General features: G+C 33.9%; 1 protein-coding gene across 4 annotated transcripts in view; it reads right to left on the reverse strand.

The window, feature by feature from the left end:
- The window catches only part of RTTN (rotatin), a 206593-nt gene that overhangs the window by 93914 nt on the left and 97682 nt on the right, over positions 1-14997 (reverse strand). For all 4 annotated transcript variants that reach the window (XR_003568290.1, XM_027852445.1, XM_027852446.1 and 1 more), the window contains exons 28-31: positions 13206-13425; positions 10716-10844; positions 10129-10239; positions 5207-5365 (exon numbers count right to left, since the gene is read on the reverse strand). Coding sequence is in view for 3 of the 4 variants with exons in the window: in XM_027852445.1 (XP_027708246.1) it covers positions 5207-5365; positions 10129-10239; positions 10716-10844; positions 13206-13425 (619 nt within the window). In the remaining variant the exon portion in view is untranslated. The remainder of the gene's footprint in view (positions 1-5206; positions 5366-10128; positions 10240-10715; positions 10845-13205; positions 13426-14997) is intronic.

The raw sequence follows: 14997 nt of genomic DNA on the forward strand, positions 1-14997 counted from the left end.
TTCTGTGATGACTCTGTGAACCCAATTATATTTATGCTTATACCAGTCAGGCAATTAACTAGCACATATTAAGCTCCTACTATGTGTCAGGCAGAGGCAACCAGGCAGTTAGATGACTCAATGGATAGAGCTCTGGGCCTAGAGTCAGGAAGGCTTGAATCCAAATCCAGTCTCAGACACTCACTAGCTGTGTGACCGTGGACAAGTCACTTAACATCTGTTTGCCTTAATCCACTGGAGAAGGAAATGGATAACCATTCCAGTATCTTTACCAAGAAAACTTCATACAGGGTCACGAAGAGCTGATACAACTGAATGACTAAACAACAACAACAGCAGCATGTATCAGGCACTGTATCACTGAGGATACAAAGAAAGGCAAAAGACAGACCCTGCCCTCAAGGAACTCATAGCGTCTAAAGGAGATAGCATATAAACAACTAGAGACAAACAAGATATACAAAGGATAAACTGAAAACAATCAACAGAGGGAAGATATCAGTATCAGTTAAAAATACCATTAGTTTCTGCTCTAGACAAATAAAAGTCATAAAAAGGTAGCCTGGTATAGCGAAAAATTCATTGGACTGAGAATCAAGAAAACTGTTCTCTTGTCTGGATCCTCACAACAATTATCTCTGTGATCTTTGGTAATTCATTAATTCACTTAACCTCTCAGTTTCATCAGCAGTAAAGTGAAGGTGCTGGACTAATATCCCTTCCAAACCTAACACCATGAATGCATGAAACAGATCATTTTATTGGACAGTATAGAATGGTTAAGTAACAAAAAAATTATAATTTTTTAAATGAAAATGGGGGTAAAGAAGCATCAAAAAATAATCCTAGATCTGTTTAAATATATTAGCACACCCAGAGCTAGTTTTGAATAGAACTTGTATAATCATATAGTTTGATTGAACTGTTCTGACAAAGAGATTTTACTACTAGGCATACACCCCAAGGAGATCACTGATTAAAAAAAAGAAAGGTTCCAAATACACCAAAATATTTATAGTAACATTTATGGTGGTAGCAAAGAACCAGAAACAAGGCAGATTGCCCATTGACAGAGGAACTAAACTTTCTAAACTAAACTAAATAAATGTTCATGCATGAATATAATGCTATATAGTTGTGCTATAAGAAAGATGAACATGATGAATAAAGAGAATTATGAAAAGTCTTATATAAAATGATTTAAAGTGATGCAATAGGGCCAGGAAAACAATATTAACATAATGTATGTGGAAAGAACACTCACAAAACTATTGAAGATGATTGTTGTGAAATTATAAAAAACAAGGTTGGCCCACAGAAGAGAGATGAAAAGACACCGCTTTGCATTCCTTTGCATTCCTCCTACGTAAGGGGCCCATAGGAGTAAAATAGTGAATATGACTTCAGGTTTTTTCTCTAACTACTGATTTGATTTGAGTGATTTTCTTTTCTTCTTTTCCCTCTTTTTAAAATCTCTTTATTATAAAGGATGGCTCTCTGAGAGGGGAAAGGCAGAGAAATACAGACAGAAATCTAGTAAATGTAAAAAGAAAATAACCAATAAAACCCTATTTACAAAAAATTATATACTTTTTACAAGTATAAAATCTTCAATGAAATAACATGATGATTAACAAAAATGCTAATATAGTATTCTCCCAAGATCGAGATGGCTCTATATTAATAAGCATTAAACAATTTCATTCTGTTTTAAAGACAAGTTAAGTGAGACAAGTGAGCATGTACCACCTTAGTCTTCAGTAGTCTCTTGTTGCTATTTAGTCATGTCCAACACTTCATGATCCCATGGACCACAGCATGCCAGGTCCTTCTAACCTTTGCTATTTCTCAAAGTCTGTCCAACTTTATTATGTTTGTTGTTTCCATGACACTATCTATCCATCTCACCCTCTGACATCCCCTTTTCCTTTTGCCTTCGTATCTTCTCATTATGTGTCCAAAGTATTTAAGCTTCAACTTTAGTATTTGATCTTCCAGTGAATAACCTGAATTTCTTTAAGTATTGGCTAATTTGATCTCCTTGCTGTCCAAAGGACTCTCAAGTCTTCTCCAGCACCACAATTCAAAAGCGTTGATTCTCTGCTTTCCTTATAGTCCAACTCTTTGACTATAAAGACCTTTGTCAGCAAGATGATGTCTCTGCTTCTCAGTATGCTGTCCAGATTTGCCATAGCTTTCCTTCCAAGGAGCAACTGTCTCAATTTCATGGCTGCAGTCACTGTCTGCAGTGATATTTGAGCCCAAGAATCTAAAAATCTAACACTGCTTCCATTTCTTCTCCCTTTATTTGCCTGGAAGTAATGGAACCAGTTGCCAAAATCTTAGTTTTTTGATATTGTTTCAAGCCAGCTTTTACACTCTCCTCTATCACCCTCACCAAGCACTTTCTGCATCAGAATGGTATCATCTGCATATCTGAGATTGCTGATATTTCTCCTGGTAACCTTAATTCCAGCTTTTTATTCCTCCAGCCTGGCATCTCGCATGATGTACTGAGTACAACAATCCAAAAGGTGACGCTACACATCAACATCACCATATGAGAGATTGATTATATACTTTGCATCCAAAGGTGGATAAGCTCTATACAGTCAGTTAACAAATAAGGTGACAATATACAGCCTTCTCATACTCCTTTTCCAATCTTAAACCAATCAGTTGTTCCATGTTTGGTTCTAAGTATTGCTTCTTGGCTGGCACACAGGTTCCTCAGGAGACAAGATGATCTGGTACTCCCATGTCTTTGAGGACTTGCCACATTTTATTGTGATCCACACAATTAAAGGCTTTACTGTAGTCAATGAAGCAGAAATAGATGTTTTTCTAGAACTCCTTTGCTTTCTCTATAATCCAGCAAATTTTGACAATTTGCTCTCTAGTTCCTCTCACTCTTTGAAAACTAGTCTGCTCTTTTGGTAATTCTTGGTTCATGTATTGCTGAAGCCTAGCTTGCAGAATCCTAAGCATAAATTTGCTGGCAAGTGAAATGAGCACAATAGATTGGTAATTTAAACATTCCTTAGCACTGCCCTTCTTTAGGATTGGGATGTACACTGAAATTTGCCAGCATATTGAGAGTAGCACTTTAACAGCATCGTCTTTTAGGGTTTTAAATAGCTCAGCTGGAATTTCATCATTTCCCTAGCTTTATTGTTAGTAAAGCTTCCTCAGGCCGACTTGACTTCATTCACCAAGGTGTCTGGCTCTAGATCAGTAACCACAGCATCATGGTTATCAGTGATGTTGTATAGTTCTTTGGTGTGTTCTTGCCACCTCTTCTTAATCTCTTCTGCTTCTGTTAAATCCCTATGATTTTTATCTTTTATCATGTCCTTTTTTGCATGAAACTTTCCCTTGACTTCTCTAATTTTCTTGAAAAGATCTCATCTTTCCCATTCTATTGTGTTCTATTTCTTGCATTGCTCTTTTAAGAAAACCTTATCTCTCCTTGCAATTCTCTGGAATTTTGTGTTCAGTTGGGTATATCCTTCTCTTTCCTTCTTTCCTCAGCTATCTGTAAAAACTCATCAGATAGCCATTTTGCTTTCTTACTCTGCTTTTTCTTTGGAATGTTTTTATTGTTGCTTCCTTAACAATATTGCAAAGCTTTGTCCGTAGTTCTTCAGGCACTCTAACTGCCAGATCTAATCCTTTAAATCTATTCATCACTTTCACTTCATATTCATAAGGAATATTGTTTAGGTCATACTTATATGGTCTGATGGTTTTCCCTACTTTTTTCAATTTAAGTCTGAATTTAGCAATAAAAGGCTCATGATCTGAGCTACAAGTTAGCTCCAGGTCTTGTTTTAACTGACTGTATAGAGCTTATCCACCTTTGGCTACAAAGTATATAATCAATCTCTCATATGGTGATGTTGATGTGTAGTGTCACCTTTGGGGTTGTTGAAGAAGAGCATTTGCTATGACTAGAGAACTATCTTGGCAAAATTCTATTACTCTCTGCCATGCTTCATTTTGCATGCCAACGCCAAACTTGCCTGTTATTTCAATTATCTTTTGATTTCCTACTTTAGCATTCTAATCCCCTATGATGAATGTAACATTTTTTTTTGGAGGTGGGGTGTGATTTCTCAAAGATCTTCTCATAGATCTTCATAAAACTGATCATCTTTGACCTCTCTGGCATCAGTGGTTGGAGCATAGAGCCGTATTACTGTGATGTTGAACAGTTTGCCTTGCATTCGAACTTAAAGCATTCTGTCATTTTTAAGATTATACCTCAGCACTGCTTTTCCCATTCTTTATTAACTAAGAGGGCTACTCCATTTCTTCTAAGGGATTATTGCCCACAGCAGTATATGTAATAATCACTTGAACCAAATTCACCCATTCCCTCACTAACATCTAAGATATTGATGTTTAATTTTTCCATCTCCTGTTTGACCACATTCAGCTACCTTGGCTCATAAATCTTACATTCTAGGCTCCTATGCAATATTGATCTTTAAGCAATTGGACCTTCCTTTCATCACCAGAAGCATCTGCAGCTGAGCTTCCTTTTGGCTTTGGACTAGCCACTTTATTAGTACTAGAGCTACTTGTAGTTAACCTACATTATTCCCCATTAGCATATTAGACACCTTCTGACCTCAGGGGTTGATCTTCTGATGTCATCTCTTTAATCATTTTAATACTCTCTGTGGAGTTTTCTTGGCAAAGATATTCGAATAGTTTGCCATTTCCTTCTCCAGTGATTCCCCTTTTGTCAGAACTCTCCACCGTGACTTGTCCATCTTGGGTAACCCTGCATGGCATAGCTCATAGCTTCATGAAACTACACAAGCTCCTCCACTACAACAAGGCAGTGGGAAGAATCAGCAGCCTCTAATGTGCATCAAATAGCAGTTATTAAAGCATCAGAAAATGTTTTTCCATTGTGAACCATATAAAGTAAAAGCACCAAGATTTATAACACCTACTACCAAATTTTAAATAATATTTCAAAGAGAAAAAGCCAAAAATTTCCAATTTTGTGGGTTGTATATGAGATTAAAATTGATTTTAAATTGATTATATGATTATATCATATATGTAAATATATTATATATAAATACAATTATATTATATAAAATTGATTTATATGAGATTAAAATTGAGATAAATTTAATTAGTGAATTAATAAACTTTCAAATGAAATAAATGAATAAAATAGGTGACATACCTCCCTGCGAACCATACTACATTCTGAATGATCCAGTAGAATGTTCACCACCGTAGCCCACAGTCCACCAGAAATGTTTTGACAACTGTTGGCTAAGGCAATACATCCATCTTTATCAGAAGTCAGAGTTGCTCCTATTGCCAGGGAAGTGAACCTCACCTATTTAATAAAATAAAAATGTGTTAAACTAACAATCTTACCTTTTTATTAATTTCTACAGGTTTTAGGGTATTTCAAATAGAACAACTATGAACCTAGTTCAAGTATTCTAACATAATCAAAAGCTGCTCTCATTTGGACCTCACATGCCTTCAGGGACCTCCTCACCCTGCAAAATCATATCAGCCTTGGTACTCACACATCATCAGTACCGTCTACTCTTGGGACCCCTCTAAGTGGAGGGCAAAGTGAAGAGTTCTTCTAAAAACCTCCATTTCAGGTGGGAGCATAGACTAGGTATCTATGCAAGTCCCATCTGGCTGCACACTTTTGGACTTTTCCATAATGTCTGCAGACAGGTGACTCCCATCCTTCCAGCTTCCTTTTGTGTGTTGTTGTCTTCCTGCATTAGACTGTAAGCTCCCTGAAGATAGAAACTGTCCCATCTTTTTTTTTTGTAACTATATCCCCAGAACTTAGCACAGTGCTTGACAGAGAGTATGCACTTAATAAACGTTTCCTAACTACCTGAAAACAGAATATGTAAATGAAATCATTATTTAAGAATATATGTTAAATGATTACTAGGCTTTTTCCTACCTAGACAAAAATAAATAACTAAAAACAACTTTCACAAACTGACTAATCAATTATATTTCTTCAAGAACCACGAAGGAGGCTATTATTGTTTTTTAAGGTATCTACAGGGACAGTGGGCAATATGTGTTCTTATTCTACTTAGTGAGAATGAGTTAGTCTTTCCACCACTTCAGTACATGTCATACTGAATAGCACCTAAAAGAATTAAGCAAGGAAGAATAGTTAGACTAAACAAATATAGAGAAAAGAAATTCATGCTACAGGTCACAATTTTAAGGGCCCTATGGCATTGATTTCTAAGAATGCTTCAACATAATTAACACAATTCATAATCATTTTAAAATTTCAAACTATCTGATTATATCAATATAGACAAATCATTTGACAAAGTACAACACTAATTTACCCCAGAAACTCCACAAAGCACAATCACAGAAGAACCTTTTAAAAATATGATTAAAAGTATATATCTAAAAACCAAAAGCTAGCATTATTAGTAATGGATGAATGCTAGAACTTTCCAATTAAAAAAAAGTAACAAAAGGAGAAAAGCAAAGTTGTGTCTTCTTTCACCACTGCTATATGCCGTAATTGTTTTTAGAAATGTTACCAACATCAGTAAAACAAGCAAAAGAAATTAAAATTACAAATATAAGTAAAGAGACAAAACTTTCCCATTTGGACAATGACATAAGGGTTTACAAAGATGACCCTAGTGAGAAGAATAATATTGATCCTGTATCTTTTTTTATTGATTCTACTTAGAATTAATTGATTTTTGTCTAGTAATTGCATAAGTCATGGTTCTTTGTCTCTGATTCAGTTGGTCTGTAATGGGTTAAGTTTAAAAATCCAGCTCTGCTAATCACTGATCCATTCTTGCCTCAAGGAATATAACTGACCACAGGGGATGTGTGTGAAAACAGGGGAGTTGGGTCTAATATCTTACACCATCTTTACAATAATGAATACTTCTTAGTCTCATGACAGAAGGGGATATGGAGGTAGGGTCATTGCTAGCCCCCAGTGCCAAACTTCCAACCAATCATGCTATTCCCTGTACCTCAGCCACTCATATTGTCCCGAATCCCAAGATGTCCTTTACCCTGATTTGTTCTTTGTCCTGTAATCTCCAAAACCTATAAAACGAAGCTGTCCATCTGTTAAGGGTCTTTGGCAAAAATGGAGACATGCCACTGACCCCTTTATTGACAGGCAACAGGTTTCTATTAATAAATGTTATCTTGCTGGGAGAATTGTCTTAATTTACCCTTCCATTAAATTTCAATCAGGACACTAAGAAATGAACAAAGAATCAAATGGAAACAAGTAAAAGCTTTAGTAAAATTTAAAAAAATATAAAATCAACCCAAAAAAATCAAGAACATTTCTTCAAAGCAATAACCAAAAACAAAGAAGAAATAATAGAAAGGAAAATGTTATTCAAAATTGCTACAAAATGCATTCAATATTTGGGATCCACTCTTACCACAACATACTCAAGGCTTATAGGATTACAATTTGGAAAATTTAAATAACTGGAAGAAGAGTTGCTGCTCACAATTGGGCTATGTCAATAAAATAAAATTATCTCACCATATAAATAATTTATAAATGTACTGCAATACTTACACTACCAATTACAAAATTAATTTTAAGAAAGAAGAGGTTAATTGAGTCTCCAAGTAAATAATGGGAAAAAAATTAAGTATGATGGGGAAATAACACTTAATGACTTCAAACTGTAACATAAAGCAATAATCATCAAAAAACTGTTAGGTAATGGTTAAAATATTAAAAAATAGAGCAGTGGAATAGAACAGATAAACAAGAATTAGAAATAATCAAATTCAATGGCCTACTGTTTAATAAGTCAAAGAATATAAACTACTTGACGGAAAGACTATCTATATAACAAAAAATACTGGGGAAAAATAGAAAGCAGTTTGGCAACAAATAGATTTAGATCAGCATCTTACATCTTATACCACAATAATTCCAAATGTATATATGACCTAAATATAAAAATTTGTATCATAAAAAAGTAGAAAAATGGATGGAGATGCCTTTCACAGTTATGGGGAGTTAGGTGGAATTATTAACCAAACAAAGAATATAGGAAGTTACAAAAGATAAAATATAAAATATTAATTATTCAATTTATAATAATTGATTTATTTATAATATCAAATTATCAATCAATTTATAATTGATTAAAATTATAATATAAATATAATTTGTATTATATTTATTTTATAATAATTTGATATATTTATTTTATAATTATGATATTAAATATTATAAAATATAAAAATTAACCTGTTTATAATAAATCAATTAATATCAAATGAAATTAAAAATATTTTGTACAAATAAGAAGGAATCCCAATTCCCAATGAATGAAGGCATAAGTTTTCATATTGAAATAATGTTAAAAATTATAAATTCTATTAGAATGCTATAATGTAAAATGTTATAAATGATAAACATCATATATCTGGATAAGGTTGAAAGAAAATTTGTTTTATTAAAAACATTAGTTATATAAGACTTTTTAAAATGAGAATTTACAAACACAATTTAGATGCTTTGTTTTTTACATCTGGATATTATCTTTTCTTCTAAAATTAAAAAAAAGGGGGCAGCTAGGTGGTGCAGTGGATAGAGAACAGACCTTGGAGTCAGGAGAACCTGAGTTCAAATCCGCCCTCAGACACATAACACTCACTAGCCGTGCGACTCTGGCCAAGTCACTTAACTGCAATTGCCTCACCACAAAAAAAAAATTAAATTAAAAAAACATTTTATATTATACATTATAATTTATATTAGTGTCATTGTATTTGTTGTTTTCCTTGCTTTGCTTCTTTACATCAAATCATATAAGTTTTCTTATGTTCTTTTGATTTCCTTTCATAAGATGTAGTATTTCTTTACATTCATTTACCACAGTTTATCAATTCCCTCTTTAGTTAGTATTTCTTTGCCACCATAAAAGTGCTGCTATGAAAAACCTAATATTTATGAAAATTTTCTATCTTTGACCTTCTTGGGGTAGATGCTTAGAACTGGTATCTCTGCATCAAACTGACATTTTAGCCACATTCTTCTGACAATTCCCAGTTGTCTTTCAGAAAAGCTGGAATAATTCAAAGCTTCATCAACAGGGGATTGGTGTGTCAGTCTTCCTATATCCCCTCCAATACAGACTTGGAATCCTACACAAACCAAAGCAGCAGGAACAGACATCTTAGGAAGTAGAAGGTAGCAGGAAGAAATATTTTGGGGAAGGGACTAGAGAGGAAAATAGTCCCACAGAACAGTAATAGCTGAGAAGAGACAGTCCTGGAAGCAGTAGTAGGAATAGAATGACAGTAACTTCAGTATGAAGATGAGTCTCCAAATGCAGAAAATGTTCATAAGTAAGGAATGCTATAAATTAGGTTGCATGTTGGGGTTTCCCTGCAGGACTGTATAATCCCTTTAGTTTAACGTGTGTGTGTGTGTGTGTGTGTATGTACATATATATATTTAAGTGTACATTTATGTGGGTGTATGTTGTTGTTGCTGTTTGTTCTTCATTCTAAAAGAGGACAGTAACATCAGGAAGCTGATGCCATGACATGCAAGTGAATTGGATTTAAGTGAGGCAGGGCTGTGCCATCTGGGTCCAGTGGCAAGATATGGATCAGGACGACTGGAGATGGCCCTGGATGCAGTGTGAGACTTTGGCCTTTTTAAGTTAAGGTTTTTCCCAAGTCTCAGTTTGACGGAGGCAACGCCCATTCAGTGATTAAGGCTAGGTAAGAAATGAGGCAAAGAATAGCCTCTTTTTGTTAGTCAAAAAACAAAATCAACCTCGGTGGGGAAAACCCTCAGGGTTTCTGGCTAGAACATAAACAATTGCTATTTAAACTCACTCTGAGTCATCATAGCCAAAACAACTCCTGAGCCAGGATTGAGCTAGGACATGTATGTGTGTGTGTGTATGTATATATACATATGTGTGTATATATATATACACACATATATAAATATATATGTATATACTTATATTCAAGTAAAGTCACTGATAAATTTCTGCATTTAAAATATTTTTATTTTTATACCTTCATACATAATAAACGATAACATAAAAGTTGAAATCCTAATTTTATACTAACCTCTGGATCCCTATCAACCCATAATGGAATCAACCAAGTCAGTCCCTGTTGGATAAGATTTTGTTCTTCATTGTTACTACCATAAGGCAAGGACCACATTGAAATCCAATCCTATATTAAAAAAAGAAAAATGAACTTTAATAAATCTTAATTTTCAAAGTGTCTAACAATGAAGTAAATAGAATGTAGAATAATTCTACTTTTAAAAATGACAAAAAGATAATAAACAATATTCAGCACTGCTTTAAAAAAAGGTCATTTCAATCAAACATTTTTAAAAACCAGGCACTTAGAGGTATAATGAAAATTATAAGCATATTTTTCCAAATATAATTATTTAAAACTGAGTTACTCTATTGAATGCAGTCGTTACTTTTTAAAAATAAAACTGAAATGAAACTCATATTCATTTAAGCATTTCCAAATTCTAAATAATATCTTAACTGAAAATCACTTTGCTTTATAAAAGTGAAAAGGAAAGAGAGATGTTTTTATGTAAGAACCAACTACCAGAACTCTTACAGCATTTCTGTTTTTTAAACAAACTATACAGATGACAAGCTAAGGGCAGCTTTGAGGGCTCTCACCAAGATATTGGCCTGATTCATCATCTCATGGGACAAATGTAACAAGCAAAGAACTGTGCTCTTTGTGACACCCTTTCCCATGAAGGACATAGCAGTTCCTCCCCGCTCCACATAGAAGGAAGAAATAACCTGAAAATCAAATATAAAACAATCTCATGGTAGCTTTACTATGAGTGGTATGAAAGATAGGAAAACAAAATCCTACTGAGGTCAATGAATTAAATCCTGGCCACATAAAGAGAGAACATTCTTTTGAAATGTACTTTTCTTTTAGAATTTGGGTAATAGATGTATGGTATCCTCTTCTTACAGAATCTTGGGAAAATTAATGACATTGTGATTTAAAATATACTTGTTACATTGCTTAAGTCTCATATCCTCAACCTGATTCTTACTTAAGTTAAAATAATGTAACATCAATTAGTTATTTAAACAAATAGCTATTTAATTGGATATATACTAAATGTCATTTAGATATCAGAAAAAATGAACCACATGTGATTGAAAAAATATTGGATTTAAGTCAGAAGAAAGAGGTTCAAATGTGGCTTCTCCACTTACTAGCCATATAACCTTGAGTAAGTGACTTCATCTCTCTGGAAATCTCCTCACCTAATAAAATAATACTTACTATTCACATCACAATGTTGTTGAGAGGAAAGTGTTTTGCAAAATGTAGAGTAATATATAAACATGACCTATCATAATTTTTAACAAGGTGAAGAGATACAAAGAGTACCAGACTGGGAATAAGGAGATATACATTTAAAAACAAGCTACAACAATTCCTAGTTTTTTGACCCAGGGCATATCATGAAGACAAAGATTTTAGAATTACAGAATTTGAAGGGACCTTGGAGATCATTTAATAGCTGATATTAGCTGGCATATAACTTTAAGGTTTTCAAAATGCTTTTCAAATATTATCTCATTTTATCCTCACAAAAATCCTGGGAAGTAGGTGTTATTATTATTATTTGCATTTTATATATGAGGAAACTGAGACACAGAGAAGTTAAGTGACTTGCCCAACGTAACACAGCTAGTAAGTATCTGAAGCTGAATTCAAACTCAAATCTTCTTAACTCCAGGTACAGCACAGTATCTCTGTGCCACCCAGTACCACATAGTCCAACCTTTTCATTTTGCTGATGAATGACTAAGGACTAGAGAAGTTAAAGTAAAATGTGCAAGGACAAAAAGGAAACAAGGCTGATGTTAACCCAGATAAAGAGACTAAATCCAACTCTCCACATAACTGATGTGTCAATATTTATAACTATGAGTGATCTTTGGAAACACACTTCACCTGTAAAAAGACCAGTCTCCTCATCTCTAAAATCAGGATAATAACACTTACACTATATATCTTAAATGATTTTTGTGAGGAAAGTCTCGTATAAACCTTAAAATGCAATATAAATATGAATTGTCCTGTTTTAAAGAGATGTATAGGATCTTTTGAACTGTAACTAATCCCACTAGATTCCTCAAAGCTCATTCACAATCACTTTTAATTTGGAATGCTATACTGAATATCCTATAATCATAGCATATAACATGTATGATTGTAGGTAACAAGATTCTATTTTTTTGCTCTACTTGAGTACTTAGCAACTTGGTATCTCCTATTTCTGTCAGAAATTATCCAAAGAGATTTGGAATAAATCTTAATAAGAAACACATTTGAACTTGAAATTGAACCCTAAAGTGACTTGGAAATCCTTCTATTTATTAATGTTTTTCCCTAAGTGTTTCTAACTATTCAAACAAAACTTAAATCTATTGTAGTCAAGTTGTTTTAGGGATTATTTCATTGGTAACCAATTGATAATTGGTAGCATAGGGTAACTAAGAATTTGTCGGCTACTAAAAAAATTCTCGAAAAAAACCAGAACACTCTTGAGATACTGAAGAAGGAACAAAAACATTATTGGGTTTAAGAGTAAAATATTGCAGGCCAGGTTTTAAATGAAAGATTATATAACAATGAATACAACAAAATAATAATACGAAGTTTAAATAAACCCAATGGTCAAAGTCTTCTTTCTCCTTCACTTAAGTCATATTCTGAATGTTAAGCTAAAGGCTGAATGTCTATTCAACTAAATTATCAATATTTATACTGCTATTTATTTTAAAAGGTAATTAATTGTTCATTAAACACTATGTTAAAAATAAGTAAAAGAATCCTAAAATTTAAGTGTTTTTTTAAAATAGGTAAGATACAGAATATTTCTATATGTGATGACTGAAATGGGTTACATCAATTATAGATGTTCTCATTCTCATCTGTAACTAATTAATGTGCAATTCTGAATAAGAAAACTAAATTCAAATTCCTAGTTCTTATATATTTAAAAGTTATCAGAAAAACCATCAAACACATGTAGCTATCGTGAAAGTTTTTAAAAATCAATAAACCTGTAACAAATACCAAAAATTAGGTATAATGATACTAAATAATAATTGTAACAGTAATATATCTACCTCAAGAAGGCCTGACAAGTATTTTGTACAAATGGAGAATGGCTCAGTTACAGTAGAATGAGAACTCCATCCTGGGACTGCTGTGATATGAACCATTCCTTGTAATGTTCTCTCCAGGGAAGGTAGTCCATAAAAATGAGGCGCATCCGTTACTCTCAGGCATTGTAGCAGTTTCAGAGCCAGCTGTGTCTTGAAAACATAAATAAGTTCCAAGGACTTCCTATATATACAAGACGGGAAAAAAATCAACTACAACACAGGTGTAAGTCAATTTAATGGGCTATTTTATTAGCTGTACGGACTTACTTGTTACTCATTGTTATTATAAAAGCGAAAAAAAAAGATGACAGAAAATATTCCTTTCATAAAACAAATATCCTTAAGTAAAACAGTAAACTACAATTGGAGGGTAGGATATATAATTTTAAAAAAAAAGGAATAATTACATTGGAAAAAAAATAATCAATATTACCACTAAATATAAAGATAGAAAGTTAGAGTAAAACAGTAAATATCATGCCTTGGACTTTTCTTTCAAGTCTGTCTTCACTCTAGTCCATCCTCCATTCATTCACCAAAGTGATTTTCCTAAAGCCTGACCCTATTACCACACAAACGCACACACACACAATGAACTGCAGTAACTCCCTATCACTTCCAGGATCAATTACAAAATTATAATTCCTCAGTTTGGCATTCAAAGCCCTTCATAACCTACTCCCTTCACCTACCTTTCCAGTTTTTTTATACCTTCTCCTCCCTCTCAACCCCCAAATCTCTTCAATCCAGTGACACTGGCCTCCTGGTTGTTCCTCACACAAGACATTCTATCTCTCAACTTCAGGCATTTTCACTGGCTATCTCCAAGCCTAGAATGCTCTTCTTCCTTATCTCACTCTCCTGGATTCCTTGACTTCTGCAAAGTCCCAGCTTAAATCTCACCTTCCGCAGGAAGCCTTTCCTGACACTTCTTGATTCTAGTACCTTCATTTTGTTACTTATTTCCTATTTATCTTGTATATAGCTTGTTTGTAAGTTGTCTCTCTTATTGAGTTGTGAATTCCCCAAAGGAAGCATCTCTCTCATCTTTCTTTGTATCCCCAGTGCTTAGCACAGTGCTTGGCAGATAACAGATGCTTACTATTGACACTGGGGAAATCACTTTACTTGTCTGGGCCTCAGTTTCCTTATCTGTAAATTAAGGGAATTAGAGTAATTGGCCTCTAAGGTTTCTTTCAGAACGAAATCCATATTACTACAATTATGTGATAACCCATTGTTAAAGAGGAGAAGAGGAAAAGAAAGAAATCTAAGAACAAAATTTATATCTCCAGAAGAGATTTAATAAAGGATATCCTTTAGGACCAACCTGAGATGTGTGGGACAGTCTAGAAGGGCATGCTTCAGACCTCTAAATCTGTGCCCAAATTGGGGGAAGACAGGAAAGTTCTCCAGATTCTTCTTCCTCCTCCTCCTTTTCCCCTTTACTTCTCCTCCTTCTCTTTCTCCTGCTTTAGAGAGGCTTCTCAGCTCTCTCTTTTTTTACAAGAAAAACATTCTCTCTCTGGTGATGCTCTCCTTTTGGGAGGATTCCAGAATGACTGTTGGATAACAGGATGCTATCTATTATTTCCACCTCAAGATCAACACTTTGAGATATTTGAGTATAATAACTGGTCAAGGAGCATGAGAGTAAGAGATTGGAATGTTTCCTGATTTATTTAACGTCACCTAACAAGGTGGTTGTAGAGGGTCTCATCTATGATACCAGGTGCTATGAGGTGGTTTGGTC

The sequence above is a fragment of the Vombatus ursinus genome, unplaced genomic scaffold (genome assembly GCF_900497805.2).
Source record: "Vombatus ursinus unplaced genomic scaffold, bare-nosed wombat genome assembly UNPS02009573.1, whole genome shotgun sequence".
NCBI classification, from domain to species: Eukaryota; Metazoa; Chordata; class Mammalia; order Diprotodontia; family Vombatidae; genus Vombatus; species Vombatus ursinus.